Source organism: Mastigoproctus giganteus, chromosome 7 (genome assembly GCF_048544385.1).
Source record: "Mastigoproctus giganteus isolate SK-2022 chromosome 7, ASM4854438v1, whole genome shotgun sequence".
NCBI lineage: Eukaryota > Metazoa > Arthropoda > Arachnida > Uropygi > Thelyphonidae > Mastigoproctus > Mastigoproctus giganteus.
Window position 1 is genome coordinate 25,969,071 of NC_143581.1, and position 14,779 is coordinate 25,983,849.

Consider the following 14,779-nt stretch of genomic DNA (forward strand, 5'->3'; position numbering starts at 1 on the left):
ATTAGCAGTTAATGTTTTCTGTTTAAATAGTCAATAAGTATTGACTGCAGCTTTTTTTTTTTTTTACCCAGCAATGATTTCTAAATCAACATTAGTAGACTCCCTGCAAGTTGCTTTGAAGGAAATATTTCAACATCTATGGAACTTACCTAACCAGCCATTAGATGCCTTAAAGTCAATGGTGCCAATTTCTTTAGCAATTTCTAAAACTTTGGTTTGAATTATAGGCCCAGAGATGGGAATTTTTTTTTTTTTTTTTGACTGCGTACCAGACTAAACCACTCAAAAGTCAAATTATTCACCAAATCACTTTTTGCCATGAGAAAATGTATGATATACTGCTTTCCATTTTCCTGCCACTGTTTTAACTAAGTTTCTTGATTTTTAATAATTGCTGCTGAAGTCTTTCCAATTTTAAAATTACCAGCTAACTTTCGAACTCCACACTTTTTTATTTTCTAGAATATTCTGTCACTTCTACTTTTTCTTTCAGTGTTAACTGTGTTTGAAACATACTGTAGTACAGTATGAGATTGTAAATTCTTGCCTAGAACTCTGTACATAATTTTACAATCATCTAGATTCTGTCCACTTGAAATTTACTACAGTACTGTAACAACCACACACACTCTGAGGAAACAAAACTGAGCCTTATGGGAGTTTAATGGTGCATAAGCTACTATGGCTATAATGCACTGAGCTTTAAAGAATAGATAGATGGTAGTGCCAGATATGAGTTTTTTTTTTTTTTTTTTAATTTTAAATTTTAAAGATCTTCTTAATCGATGTCCAATTAAGTTTGTTGTTATTTGGTTTTTAGGAGCATTAGCAACTAAGGCCATATTGCTCCGGGATATGCGGTGGTCATTCCCTGAACTTTCCGCATCCTCCATATTTGGTGGTGATGGGCTTGAACCCCGTTCTAATCAAGAAGCGTGTGCTACACACTGCTGCTCCTTCCCACCTGGCTACGGAGGCGCCCTTCCAATTAAGTTTGACTGACAGTTTTATTAATGTAGCATGCATTTGTAAGGGACTCTAATATAAATGCATTAGTCAGTTTGTAGGGTGTTAAATTTTTTTTAAAGAAATTTATTGTACAGTACTGTATTACAACTGTATTCACACTGAAATTCTCCCCTTTCTCTCTCAGCAACAGTGTCTCTTGGGTTTTATAATTTTATTGCATTGCTAAGTGCTGCAATTTGTAGTTATCAGAAGTCTAATTAGTGTCACTATTACGACCTTGATTTGTGGCTAAGTGCAGACATGAAAATGTGTATGTTACCAGGAATGAACATGTTCATCTGAAATGGTACCCTTGAAAAGATCTTAGTGTCTGCTGCAGGGAGGTTGAAAAATCAAAAAGGACAGTTCTCAAAGTGTCCGAGAGAGAGAGAGAGAGAGAGAGAGAGAGAGAGAGAGAGAGAGAGAGAGACCCCACTTTACAGTGATTGCTTAACATATAACTGCTCTCTGTTAATATATAGGGTAGGTATAATTAAAGCAAACTGTTTCATCTGGCTGTAAGTGGAAACTCATTAATGGTAAAAGGATAAAAGTTGCACTGGACATTAACCAGTGCAGAAATGAAAGTGTGTTTAAAAAAAAAAAAATCCAACTCCCACCAGTGGCAATTTCCAGTGTGCTACTGGTAGAGTTCTGTTTAGACAAACTGCTAGGTGTGAAGTTAGAAATGCTCAGTATGATAACCATTTGTATCCACTGTAAGTTGGAGGTATATGACATGGTGTTAGCAACAGTCCTTTTGATGCTTTTCATCAAATCAGCCAGAGATTGCATATATCCTTGAAACACCCCATCCTCTTGACACTCCTGTGACAAAAAAAAAAAAAAAACTCACAATAAATATTCACAGATCGAAATAGCCAGATGTTCAAAAACAATGGGGCGCATCCGTAGCCAGGTGGGTAGGAGCAGCAGTGCGTAACACACTTCTTGATTAGACCGGGGTTCGAGCCCGTGAGCCACCAAATATGGAGGATGCGGAAAGGTCATGGAATGACCACCGCATATCCCCGGAGCAATATGGCCTTAGTTGCTAATGCTCCTAAAAACCAAATAACAACAACCAAAACAATGGGGTAATGATGTCGTCATCAAATATATTATGAAGCATAGACGCTTTGCAATACACTGGTTAGCCAGTAGCTTAGAAAATATTGGCCAACCTTTGTGCAGAGGAACTCCATCCTGCATAAAAACAGTTGTTTCCAGAAATGCTTTCTTCTGAAGAGTAGGAATTGCACCATGATGGAGACAGTGAAGTAAGACTTGGTTGCTGTGGTATATGTTTCAGGACCACAAGCTCAAACCTCATAGAAGTAAAATAGTCTAAACCCACGCTAAACAGTAACATGTGGAGAGGCACGTCATTGGCAACACTTGAAGGTAATCCCTAATGATCCCTATGCTTGTTGATTATGGATATTTACAACCACTTCACTGGAAATGGATCTTGTAAGTCCACAACATGTACCCTGGTCACTTGTTATCAACCTCCATCATTACCACAAAGTCATTTTGTTGATGCAAATCAATTCACGTTACCTGTTGAACCATGTGGATCTTATAGGGGTGATTACGGGATGCTAAGCCATTGTGATATCACCCTAACGCTAATGAGCAAATGTTGATTTTGTGTGCTGCACAATTGCCTGCAGCAATGGTTGATATCTTCAACAATGCAATGACTTGGTAAAGGATTAAGAAAGGCCACTTTGGGAAAGCGGCCTTTCTTAATCCTTTTATATGCTGGTATTTTTTAAGTGCAGCAACAAAGTTACTGCCAATTTGGTAAAACAAAAAAAAGCATGACCTTTCTTTTGTAGTACCGTTTTGAGAGCTGCTGACTGTATTCATCATTTCCATTCTTAAACTTTTTGAGGCATCAGTAATGCTCATGTGATGAGGATTTGTATTGTAATTTGTGTTGTGGTGCACGCAATTCTAGTTTCAACCTAGTAATAGTGTTTGGATTTTTTGATGTGAAAACATCTTTGGCAGCACCTACTGAATTTCGGACTGAAGTAAAACCAATTTGGCCGACCGGGCTAGCCGAGTGGGTAAAGTACCTGCCTGGCAACCCAAAGGTCGCGGGTTTGATTCCCGCCTCGGGCTTGGATCAAAGTACTGCAAAAACCTTGGGAGGTGCAATATGGCCACAGAAGCCGATGCGCCAACTACCAAATCAAAAAAAAAAAAAAAAACCAATTTGTCACGAAAATGTGAAATGGAAATAACGCAAATTATGTCTCTTCCTAAATGATGCTAATGCTGTCAGTAACGTTGATTCGGTAGGGTAAGTAGTGGTCATGAGCATAAAACGTTACACCGTTCGTACTGAATATTTCGGACTGAAGTAAAATCAGTTGGTAACGAAAATGTGAGACAAAATTTAGGAAGCATGCGAGACAAAATTTAGGAAGTAGCAGGCGTGGGCTTATGCTCACGCCCACTACTTCCTAAACGATGCTAATGACTATAACTCAGTCACTAACATTGATATGGTAGAGTACGAGCAGGCATGAGCATAAAATGTTACATCGTTCATAACTTCTGTTCGATTTTAAAACGGTTCTGATTTTCCTCAAAGATGTTTTCACATAAAACATCTTTCGTGCGTTCAGGTACACAGTTTTTTTTTTCACTTTCCATTCTCACATACATTGGATAGTGTCCATTTCAAATTTCATCTTTGTGCATTAATGGTTTTCTGCCTACAGCCAGCTGAAATGACACTTTTATTATAATTATCCTGTGTTTTATCAAATTCTAATTAAACAGATGTTGCTTCTGTGTTGTCAGGAATATTACATTCAAAGGATCAGTGAAGACATTAGGGTGAAATTAATACTATGGACGAAGGGAGGGTTAAGCAGTGAAGACATTTAATTCTAAATGGCCACTCTTCTTTAAGGACTAATGTTATTAGATCCCACAGTGTCTGTTGCTGGACACCATACTGTTTCTAATATTGATTAATGATATTGATGTAGGTTTAATGTCAGAGTTTTCTGATGATATGGTTTGCTTAGTGATAAATTACATTAATCAGGGTTTTTATGCTGCTACAAGGTCTAAATAATGTGGATAAGCAGAAAAATGGTAAAAGAGGCTTTAACGTTAAGTTAATAAATGCAAGGTAAAAAATCCCAGGATGATATACCATTTGGATAGCACCGAACTGTGATTAGTAGTTGATAACAAAAAAGACTAAGTATAATGATGTGATATACAGGAAATTGGTTACCAGGGACGATGGTGATTGTTGTGTACAGGGAGCATTCTTAGGATTGTGCATGGAGGTGACTGTTTATTGAAACATGGTGGCACATCATATTAACATTTTGAGAGGTAAATATGCATCTCTGTGCATCTCTCTCTATCAAATACTTGACACCATTTTATTCAGGAAAACATTTCTCTAACTGGTCCTTTGACTCTTTAGTAGGTGCACTGAAAAATCTTTTATGTATGGGTACCTACCACATTTTGTTTGCCATTTGTTGGAATTCACATATAAACTTTGGTCCCACTTCCTGGTTTAACTGCACTTCTTTAGAAACACCTTCCCTAACATAAGATGTCTTGACAAGTCATTGTGTGAGCCCTCCACACTTGGTGGCCTTGGAACCCCCCTTCGAATACTTGTAAGTGCTCTAAATAGGTTCTATGTTGATTGTTGATTTTTTCTTGTCTCTCTGACCATCATTCTTGGGTTCTTAATATTTTGAAAACATGGCAGATAGTTTGTGATTGTTAACCCTCTTACTTTCATCAGCAGTTGCTTGCCTCGAGGGTAATCATCAATTGTCATTAATTACCTATCAACCATCATATTTGGCATCACCCATACTCATATAATACTATTATCTGTGCCTCCAACTGCCTACCATCAAGATTCTGATTGCCTTCCATGACACTTTGCATACTCCTGTTACAACAAAATTGGGCATTAGCATTAGTAGAGGCATTTGATGCAAGAAAGCAAGCTTATGCAGCATCAACCAAAAAAAACAAAAAAAAACACTTCCACTTCACCCCTCTGTTCATTCAAAATACCTGTCCAGCTGAGCCTTAAATTTATTTAGGCTATCAACTTCCACGACAAGGGATGGAAGTCTGTTCCACCAACCAACCACCCACTGGCTAAAGGCAAATTTCTGCACGTCTATCCTACATCTGTCTTTCCTCAATTTGAATTTATGCCCTCTCAGGTGATTATTCTGAGCAAGAGGAAGAATCCCATCAGCATTGAGCATGCTCAAACCATTCAAGGCTTTATACACCTCTATCAGATCACCTCGCTGGTGCCTAGTCTCCAGACACTGTAATTTGGAAAACTTAAGCCTTTCTTCGTAAGAGCACCCCTTTGTTCCATTCACTAATCTTGTTGCCCTTCTCTGTACTCGTTCCAGCAGCTCTACATCCTTCTTGAAATGAGGCCTCCAGACCTGTATACAGTACTCTAGGTGTGGCCTGACCATTGCCTTATACAAGGGAATAATCACCTCCTTATCCCTGCTAGAAAAATTCCTATATATCATTGACAATACACCATGAGCTACTCTTGCAGCCCGTCTGCACTGCTCAGAGAACTTCATATCTGCCTGCACAACCACCCCCAGGTCCCTTTCATTCTCTACCACTGTCAGTGTAGTACCACAGAGTTGATACGTTGCTCTGGGGTTGCTGTTTCCCATGTGTTACATTTGTCAATGTTAAACTTCATTTGCCACCTCTCAGCCCATCTGCTCAACCTTTCCAGATCCTGTTGCAGCAGCATAGTGTCAGTAGTGTCCTTGACAACCCTGCCTACCTTTGTATCGTCTGCAAACTTCGACAATTGGGCTCAAAGGACAGCCCAAGAGAAATAGGGTGCAAGGTATCTAGGAGCAGCAATAGACAGCATGCCTTTACTTTTTCAATTTTTTAACCCTTGGCATTCTTTTGCTATAAACCTTGGTATTCTTTTTGCCACAAACTTTTAAATTGTGCTCCTTTTATGGCATTCTTTATTTTAACGTTTTAATGAAAAAAGTTAATTTTTTTTTTTTTTTTTTTTTTCATTATAATGTACCAAAAGTTGAAATCCAGTATTCAGAAATCTATTAAATTTAAAAAAAAGGAAAATAAAATCTGGAAATTACTCTGAAGCTTTCCATTTTGTGGAGTAAATTGTTGTTTTGATTATTGTAAATTACGTATGACTGAGAAATTTTGCCATTACTTCCTTAATTAGGGTTTTTATGTTTTTGATGGGGAAATAATTATTGTTTGTATTTTTAAAATGCATATAGTTTAATGAAGAACAAAATTGTTACAGAAAAACAGATAGAAGTTGTTGGAATAAGAAATATTTCAAAACTGTGAGCAAAGGAAACAAATATATAGAAATTAGTCTACTTAGATGTCACGCAGCATAAATAAAAGCCTTTCAGCCCAGCCCTTTGGTATATTATGGAGGTTATTGAAATGCTATGTTCCTTGGCTGGTTCAGACATCGGTGTTTTGCAGTTTCTGAGAAGATGAGGCTCTTGCAGATAATTCTTTGTTCCATCATATTTATTTTAATTATATTTAATTGTTTATATTTTGGCATCTTAGTTTACAGATCCAGCAATATGAAAGCATGTGCTTTCATATAAGTGTAATGTAAGTAGATTGAAATAAGAACAAAATCATCCCAGAAATACAGTCATAAATATCATAATATTGCATAACTTATTATATTATTGTATAACTTGGCACAAGGCCAGTGTCAAGAGTCCCATTTGTTGTATTATTCCTCTAAGTGATTCCTTTCTACTTTTGACTCTCTTTTATTAATAATAATAATAATAACTGATATGGAATATCGTTTACATTTGGAACCTTTTCAGGGTTAAACAAATTTTAGACAATTTCAGAAGAAGAAAATTGCGAGTGGTTAGACTGTAAAATTGTCATATTGAGTAATAATAATATTTTGTATAGGTGATATTTTAGCATTAAGTTTTTAAATTAACATATTAAAAAAATTGAAACAAGAAAATATGATGTTACTTAAAAGATTCTTTTGCCTTTGTGACTGATTTTTTTCCATCAACCAAAGTGTACTTCAGAGTCATTGTATTGAAAATGGCATACTACATTTACTTGCACTATGGAAAGCCTAAAAGTTGAATTTTCTACAGCGTACATATATTGAGTTAATGCAACTGAATCATTCCCAAAAATGGTCCTAAGGTTCAGTGTATCACAGTGAAGCCATTGACTAAGAAAACATTTTCGTAAGTATTCTTAATGGCAATGAATGCATGTCTTTGTAGACACAAGAATATTTATGGAGCAGGAATAAATTATTCTGAAACATTAAATTAAGACTCTTCATAATTAATTTAAATTTTTAATAATAGTTTAATTCATTTCTTATTTGGATAATGTATGCAAGATTTCTGTGGAGTTTGTGAGTATCACAGATGTTGTTATTATGGAATTGTGTACTAGAATGAGTGTGGACATATTTCTCATTGTTTTTCCCATTTTCTTCTCAAAAAAACTAGGAGGGCATGGATGGGAGAAGTATGTAGTGTGTTTTTTTTTTTTTTTTTTTTTTAATTTTTTGCTGATGCTATATATAGCATCAGCAAAAAATTGATGTAGTAGTAGCTAAGCTACTACTACATCAATTTTTGTTTACTACTACACTCATAAATGCACATCAGAATCTTGAGTTGGCACCTAATTCCTTCACACTCTCTCTGCACTGAACACAGACAGAGACATCCTCCTACATCAGGTCTTGTTCCAGAAAGGTCTGCAAACATTACACATTTATTTAAGTAGTGATTTGTTTGAGAATCGCCCCTTTGGTTCTCCTCTGAGCCATAGCGCTCCTGCTACTTTGCGCCGTTGCTTTGCTGCTCTAGTCTTTGTCACGATTTCTATTTAAATGCAATCTAATTGATCACCAATGAAAATTAATAAAATTTTCATTGGTAATCAGTTTAATTGATTAATTGCTCTAAGCTAATAGATTCCTAAATGCAGTGATGCATATTGTGCTATCAGATTTATGTTATACGTTATGCTATACCATTCTGTCTGCAGAGTTTTAAGCTAGTTATATCCTTACTAAAAGTACAATTTCTTAGTTTAAAAAAAAAAAAAAAGCCAAACTATGTGATTAGAACCTTTTGAGGTTCTTATTTATCATAATTAAAACCCTACTATTCCACAGCACTGCTAATTATGTGCTAAGATATTCACATGAAAACACTGATAGAATAGCTTTATGAATATCAGGTTCTAACTTACAACATCACTAGTTAATTTTAAAAATAAGCTAATGAATGTGACTAAAACAAACTATTTGTCAAACACGATATGTTAATTAATCAAAAAGATGGTAATAATTTCCAAAAAACTTCTGTTCCCACAAGCTTAAAATTCTTCATTTGCACCCTATGTGAATGTATTGCTAAAATTACAAGTATTTTTGTTTGCAAAGAACTGCTGTTACCTGCGTACAAGAAAAAAAAAAATATATATTGGAAATTGAAAAAGGGGGGGCGGGATAAATAGTACAAATAAAAAATTGTCAGGTATTAGTATAGTAAAAAATAGTGAAAAGAAATACCCACCACAGGAATAAAGCAATGTAGAATTAAGATCAAGACAGGTTAAAAGGCATTCAATCTTAATCATTTTCTTAATAATGTTGTTTGTATTTTTGTTTTATTTAATTAGGTAATGTTTTTCCAAAAACATCCTGTGTAAATTTCAGATGTATATAAAAACATGTCATTGCTATTTGAATATATTTCAGAACTTTTTCATTTAATATGAATTGATTTGAATTTGTATGTGCAATTTTTATTTTTTTGTTATTTTTTTTATTTTTAGGTCGTGCTTTGCGGGGCAAAGCCTTTTACAATGTTCATGGTAAAGTTTACTGTGAAGAAGATTATTTGGTAAGAGTCTTTATTTTTGAATTTTGGAAATTATTAACGAGACTGTATTGATTGTGAATAAGTTTTTGAAGCATATGTACAGTGGTAATTATTATGTACTTCTGGGAGAGCACATCCATGCATGCACGCAGAATTTGAACTTGCTATTATTGAATTAAAAAATAATTGTTTATTTGATATTTTTTATCTCTTTTCAAACACTGACCTTCTCCATGCCCCCTAAAACAAAAAAACTGTATGGTTAGGATTTTTGACATGTTAAATATCAGAAATTGCACATTTTGCTTTTATAAAAATAATCAAAATTGTTATATTATAATATTAATTAATATTTTAAATTAATTTCAATATTAAGTCATTAAATTATAAAAATGATTATTAAATTATCCATAAGGTTGTACTTTTATTTAAAAAAAAGCTTTTGTTTAATTCCATTCGTTTTGTGTGTGGCAGTGTATCCACACTTGCCATACCCTAGTTGCACCTCTGGACTAGATCTTTTTTTTTTTTTTTTTGTTTTTATTGTAATTAATTTTTTTTTAGCTTTTGTTTTGTTGAATGTGCCTTTCATTCCTTTTTCTCAAAAACTTTTTTTGTGCTTTATAATTTTTTTTTTTTTTTTTCTCTCTCTCATTATTTATTATATTCTACTTTTCCGTAGCCGAGTGGGCAGGAGCGGGAGTGCAGTAGCACACGCTCTTTGAGTAGACCGGGGTTCAAGCCCCTGACTGCTGAATACGGTCGATCTGCCAACCCGCACTGGACCAGCGTGGCAGATTATGGTCCATTTCCCTCAGCATGAATTGTTGAGGAGGCTTCCATTTTGCACACATACATGAAATGTAATTTTCAGAAAAATCCACACAGGCGATACAGGGTAAAATTTTTTAGAGCCATATGTTTAGGGATAATCCTTTTATTCATTCATATAGGTACCTTGGATGAATTATGAAGGATGCTTATAAGTTTAACTAATTGCAAAAAAAAAAAAAAAAAAAAAGGCTTGCATCATGTCTGTAGATATTAACTAAACAGCTAACCTCTTATAATGTGTAGTAAATGAAACAAAAACAGAAAATGCATACTTTTTGAGAAAATAGTTGGAAAAAGTACATGGAAGATTGTATTTCTACTCCTGAAAGCAGAAACAAAAACAATTAAGAGTGTTAAATGTTACTGGCAAATACTGACTTTTATTTGGTGATTATTCTTAACATTCTGTGAACATATAACAGATTTTATTTTTAGGCAGATGGGAAAAGAATGTTAAATAATAATTATAATATTCTGGTTAAATAAAATGCAAAACTCACTGAAAATAGTAAAATACTTATTTTTAACTGTTTTTTGGAATAATAAAATTTTAAAATTGCATAGGGTGACCAGATTTTGAGGGACAAAAATCAGGACAAATGGTTTTCTAAAGATAAGAAAAAACTTTGACCCAGCTATAAAAAGCAGACTGATTTGTAATTTTTACCTCCTTGACTTCTTTACAGCAGAGTAATATTAGCAATCTAATATTAATTCATGAACCAGTGCAAAACCAGAACTGTAATTATATTTTTTCTTGAAGTATAATTTCCAATCGGTGAACCGCAGAAAATCAAATCTAAGTACAATTATCACATTTTAACAAGATAATGTTAACTATAGGAACAAGTGAAATTTTTTTGGGGGAATGTACAAGGGGAAGCAATTATGTGTTGAACATACAAGTTCAACACATAATAGTACAATTTATGCTCTGGTTTCTGTACAGTCCACTGCTCTTGCTTTCAACTGGAAGAATTACTCTGTCTCCTTTCACTTTTTTTCAAACACGTGATATTCAGAAATCCTGAGAGCTGTGCCTAGCTACGAATATTTATAGTAATGATCCCATATATAACTTTAAATACATTAAGGGAAGTTATTCTGGAGTGTAGCTTTTTACATCTTTCAAAGGAAGATCTGTACTGAATTGGAAGACCAAGGGGTGGCTGCTGCCAAGCATATTTGAATACAAGTGTGAGCATGTATCCCAAATCCTCTAATATATGGGACCTCTTACATGTCACAAATTAAGAAATTATCTAAGAACTGAAAGGTCAATATCATAAGGTGAGTGAATTCTTACTGAAAGAGAAGGTGTACTTATACTATACTAACTCCAAATATCGTATGCTCCTTCAGTTTATTGAATCCTACATTTCCTGTAAAAGTAAGGTATCTAAATAGTCTAGTTCAACAATATATCCAAAACCATACCAGATGTTTCAAATACAAATAGTTTGGCATTTCTGGCAGTCACTAATCCTCTGCATGTGGCATTCAGAGGGTCAGTGATACATATTGTCTGAGAGTCCAAAGAACACATCTATGCTGCTTGTCTTACACAAACCTCATAGTCTTCAAAGTGTAGAGGTAATCTCACTTCCTACTCAAGTGCCTATGACACATGAAAAAGGGAGAAAAAAATACCATTTTTTAAAAGCAAACAGAGCTAATGGTAAACATAGGTAATATGTACATTTATTTGGTGGAATCAGTTTTCTAGAGTAACATAGACTATATTTGTGACCCTGCTGGCCAGTATAATCCTCTAGGAACCTATCTTGAAGAATAGACAGGATTGAACCACTTCAGTGGCACTCATTTGGAAGCATTTGTTATTCATCTCATTATTTGCTTAACATTAACATTCCTATATCTTTCTTGACTCTTGTAGTTCTTGGTTTACTGATCTTAGGACTGATTTCACAAGATATGATTTAAAAAAAAATAATAAAATAAAATAAATATGGCAGTACTCCAATGCCCCACTTTAGAATTTCATTATTCATATATTTTACTATGTGACGCAGAGCAGAATGGAAAAAAGTAATAAGATGCAGTCAAAATAGGTATTAATATCAAAATACATACAGTAAACAGTAATACAAAAGAGCTTTCGGGTAGTATGTTGCTTTTCATCAGTTTTTAATGGTCTAGAAATACAAAACCTATGTGTGTGCGATGGCAGTCGTGTATGGTGAACTGCGTATAGCAACTAGTTGTTACGTTGGGGAAACTTCCAGAAGACTCAGCAATTGTGTTTCAGAACATGAAAGAGCCATTCGTTTAGTGGACGTAGAAGACTCAGCCATTGCTGAGCACTTCTGGTTGACCCAACACGACATTGACCCATGTTGCAATGTCATAGTTATCGATCAGTCCCGCAATTACTGGTGCCGTCCCTGGTTGGAGTCACTGCACATTTCTTGCTCTGATACATCCTTTAACAGAAACAGGATGTAGAGCCCATCCTGTTTCTGTTAAAGGATGAGAGAGAGAGAGAGAGAGAGAGAGAGAGAGAGAGAGAGAGAATGACTGTTTACCTAATACACAGGGCCGCATTAACGCTACAGCCAAACCGGCCATGGCTGGGGGCCCCACACAAAGAGGGGCCACATTTTCAGTGTAAATATTTGCTAAAGTAGTGATAAAAATTCTAATAATAATAATAATAAACCAAGAAAACGTGTAATATAAATGCATTCTTGAACTTAACTTGTTAAGTGTTTAAATTTTATTCTTGTACCTTTTTTATTGTATGATAAATAAGTTTAGTTTCTATTAAAATTGATTTTATTATTACTTTATTTTTCAAGTCAAAAAACAAAACAGTTTCGACCTTAATTTACATTTTTATCAAGGAATTATTATTTGCAATATAAATATAAAAACCTATGTAGTATTTGTATTTATATTAGCATTAGTGGAGGCACATGATGCAAGAAAGCAAGCTTATACAGCATCAGCCTGGGGGGGGGGGGAACCTTCCCATTTCACTGAGCTATTCATTCCAAATGTTTGTCTAGTTCTGCCTTGAATTTATTTAAGCTACCAACTTCCACAACAACAGATGGAAGTTTGTTCAATCAATCAACTACCCGCTGACTAAAGGCAAACTTCTACACATCTATTCTACAATGGTCTTTCCTCAGTTTGAATCTGTCTACTCAGGTTTGTAATCTGAGCAAGAGGAAGAATCCCATCAGCATTAAGCCTGCTCAATTCATTCAAGGCCTTATACACCTCAATCAGATAGCCTCGCAGGTGCCTAGTCTCCAGAAGCTGCAATTTGCAGAACTTAAGCCTTTCTTCATAAGAGCACCCCTTTGTTCCCTTCTCCAGTCTTGTTGCCCTTCTCTGTACTCGTTCTAGCAACTCTACATCCTTCCTAAAATGAGGCTTCCAGATCTGTACCCAGTACTCGAGGTGTGGCCTGACCATTGCCTTATACAAGGGGATAATCACCTCCTTATCCCTGTTCACAAAATTTCTGTATATTATTGACAAGACCCCACGGCCTACTCTGGCAGCCTATCTGCATTGCTCAAAAAACTTCATATCTGACTGCACAATTACCCCAAGATCTCTTTCATTCTCCATTACCCTGAGTGTAACACTACATAGTTGGTACATTCCTCTGGGGTTACTGCTACCCATATGCAGTACCTTTGCATTTGTCAATGTTAAACTTCAGTTGCCACTTCTCAGCCCATCTACCCAACTTTTCCAGATCTGTCGCAGCAGCATACTGTCATTACTGTTATTAACAACCCTGCCAGCCTTTGTATCGTCTGCAAACTTTGACATTAAGCTTAATATACCTTCATCAATATTATTGATGAAGGTATATCAAGCTTAATATAAAAAAAACAACAATGGGCCCAACACCGAACCCTGAGGGACACCACTAATAACATTAGTCCACATAGAGCAGTACCCATTGACCACCACTCTGTCTTCTCCCACTCAACCATCCTTTTATCCATTGTAGCAACTTGCTCTTAATGCCATACTGCTCCAATTTGTACAGTAGTCTTCCATGTGCAACAGTATCAAAAGTTTTCCTGAAATCCAAGTATATGATATCAAAATTATTTTTTGCATCCAGTTCCTTTTGTGACCACATTATAGTATCCAATGAAATTGGTCAGACAAGACTTCCCTTGACAAACCCATGCTGTGTCAGAATTATTACTGCTGTCTTGTCTAGATGATCCTGCAATGCTTCTTTAACCAGTGACTCCGTTATTTTCCGTGGAACAGAAGTCGAACTAACAGGTCTGTAATTACTTGTTACCCTTTGATTCCCCTTTGTGAATTGGAGATATATGTAATACATGTACATTAAATATGGCCGTGGGTCTATGTCATCCTTAATCCGATCCTGCTAATACATTACTATCTGTGTTAGATAAACAGATTGTCATTTCCCACTCTGTAAACTTTCATTTCCCACTGTTGTGGCACATAGCAAATGAGATGCTAATGGCAGCAGAAGCTGATTCCATAAAAATCCATCAGTTGTCTCATTAGCATACACATTAACATTCAGCCAGAATTGTGTAGTAGTAATTAGTGTCTTTCAGATCACTGCATAACTCTTGCACAAGCCTTTGCATCTAACTAGTATTATTGGAGACTAGGCCAATTTATCAGTTTTTTGCATACCTAAAAATGATCACCTGATGTACACACTTCTAGATCTGTTTCATTCTGTATGTTGATCAACACTCCAACGTAACAGGTGAAATTTGGCCACAGTAGTCCATGTGCCAAACCCCCACCCCAACAACAAGTGTCAGTTGACCCAAGTGATGCATACTGGTGAGATGGTGAATACAACACAGCAAAAGGAAAGTCTTCTGGAATCTGAAGTGCTCCAGATTTAATATTGTTATTTATTATTTGTGGGGCCTTTTGAAAGGCAAGGTTTATAAAAAAAAATAATTCTCACACATTTGAGGATTAAAACAAATATGCAGGAG

The 14,779-nt window shown here is 35.4% G+C and overlaps 1 protein-coding gene across 1 annotated transcript in view; it reads left to right on the plus strand.

Annotated features, from left to right (window-relative positions):
- LOC150082700 (uncharacterized) overlaps positions 1-14,779 on the plus strand; it is a 187,439-nt gene that overhangs the window by 75,906 nt on the left and 96,754 nt on the right. Inside the window, exon 3 of the mRNA XM_090378245.1 lies at positions 8,911-8,978. Within this exon, the coding sequence (XP_090234371.1) occupies positions 8,911-8,978 (68 nt within the window). The remainder of the gene's footprint in view (positions 1-8,910; positions 8,979-14,779) is intronic.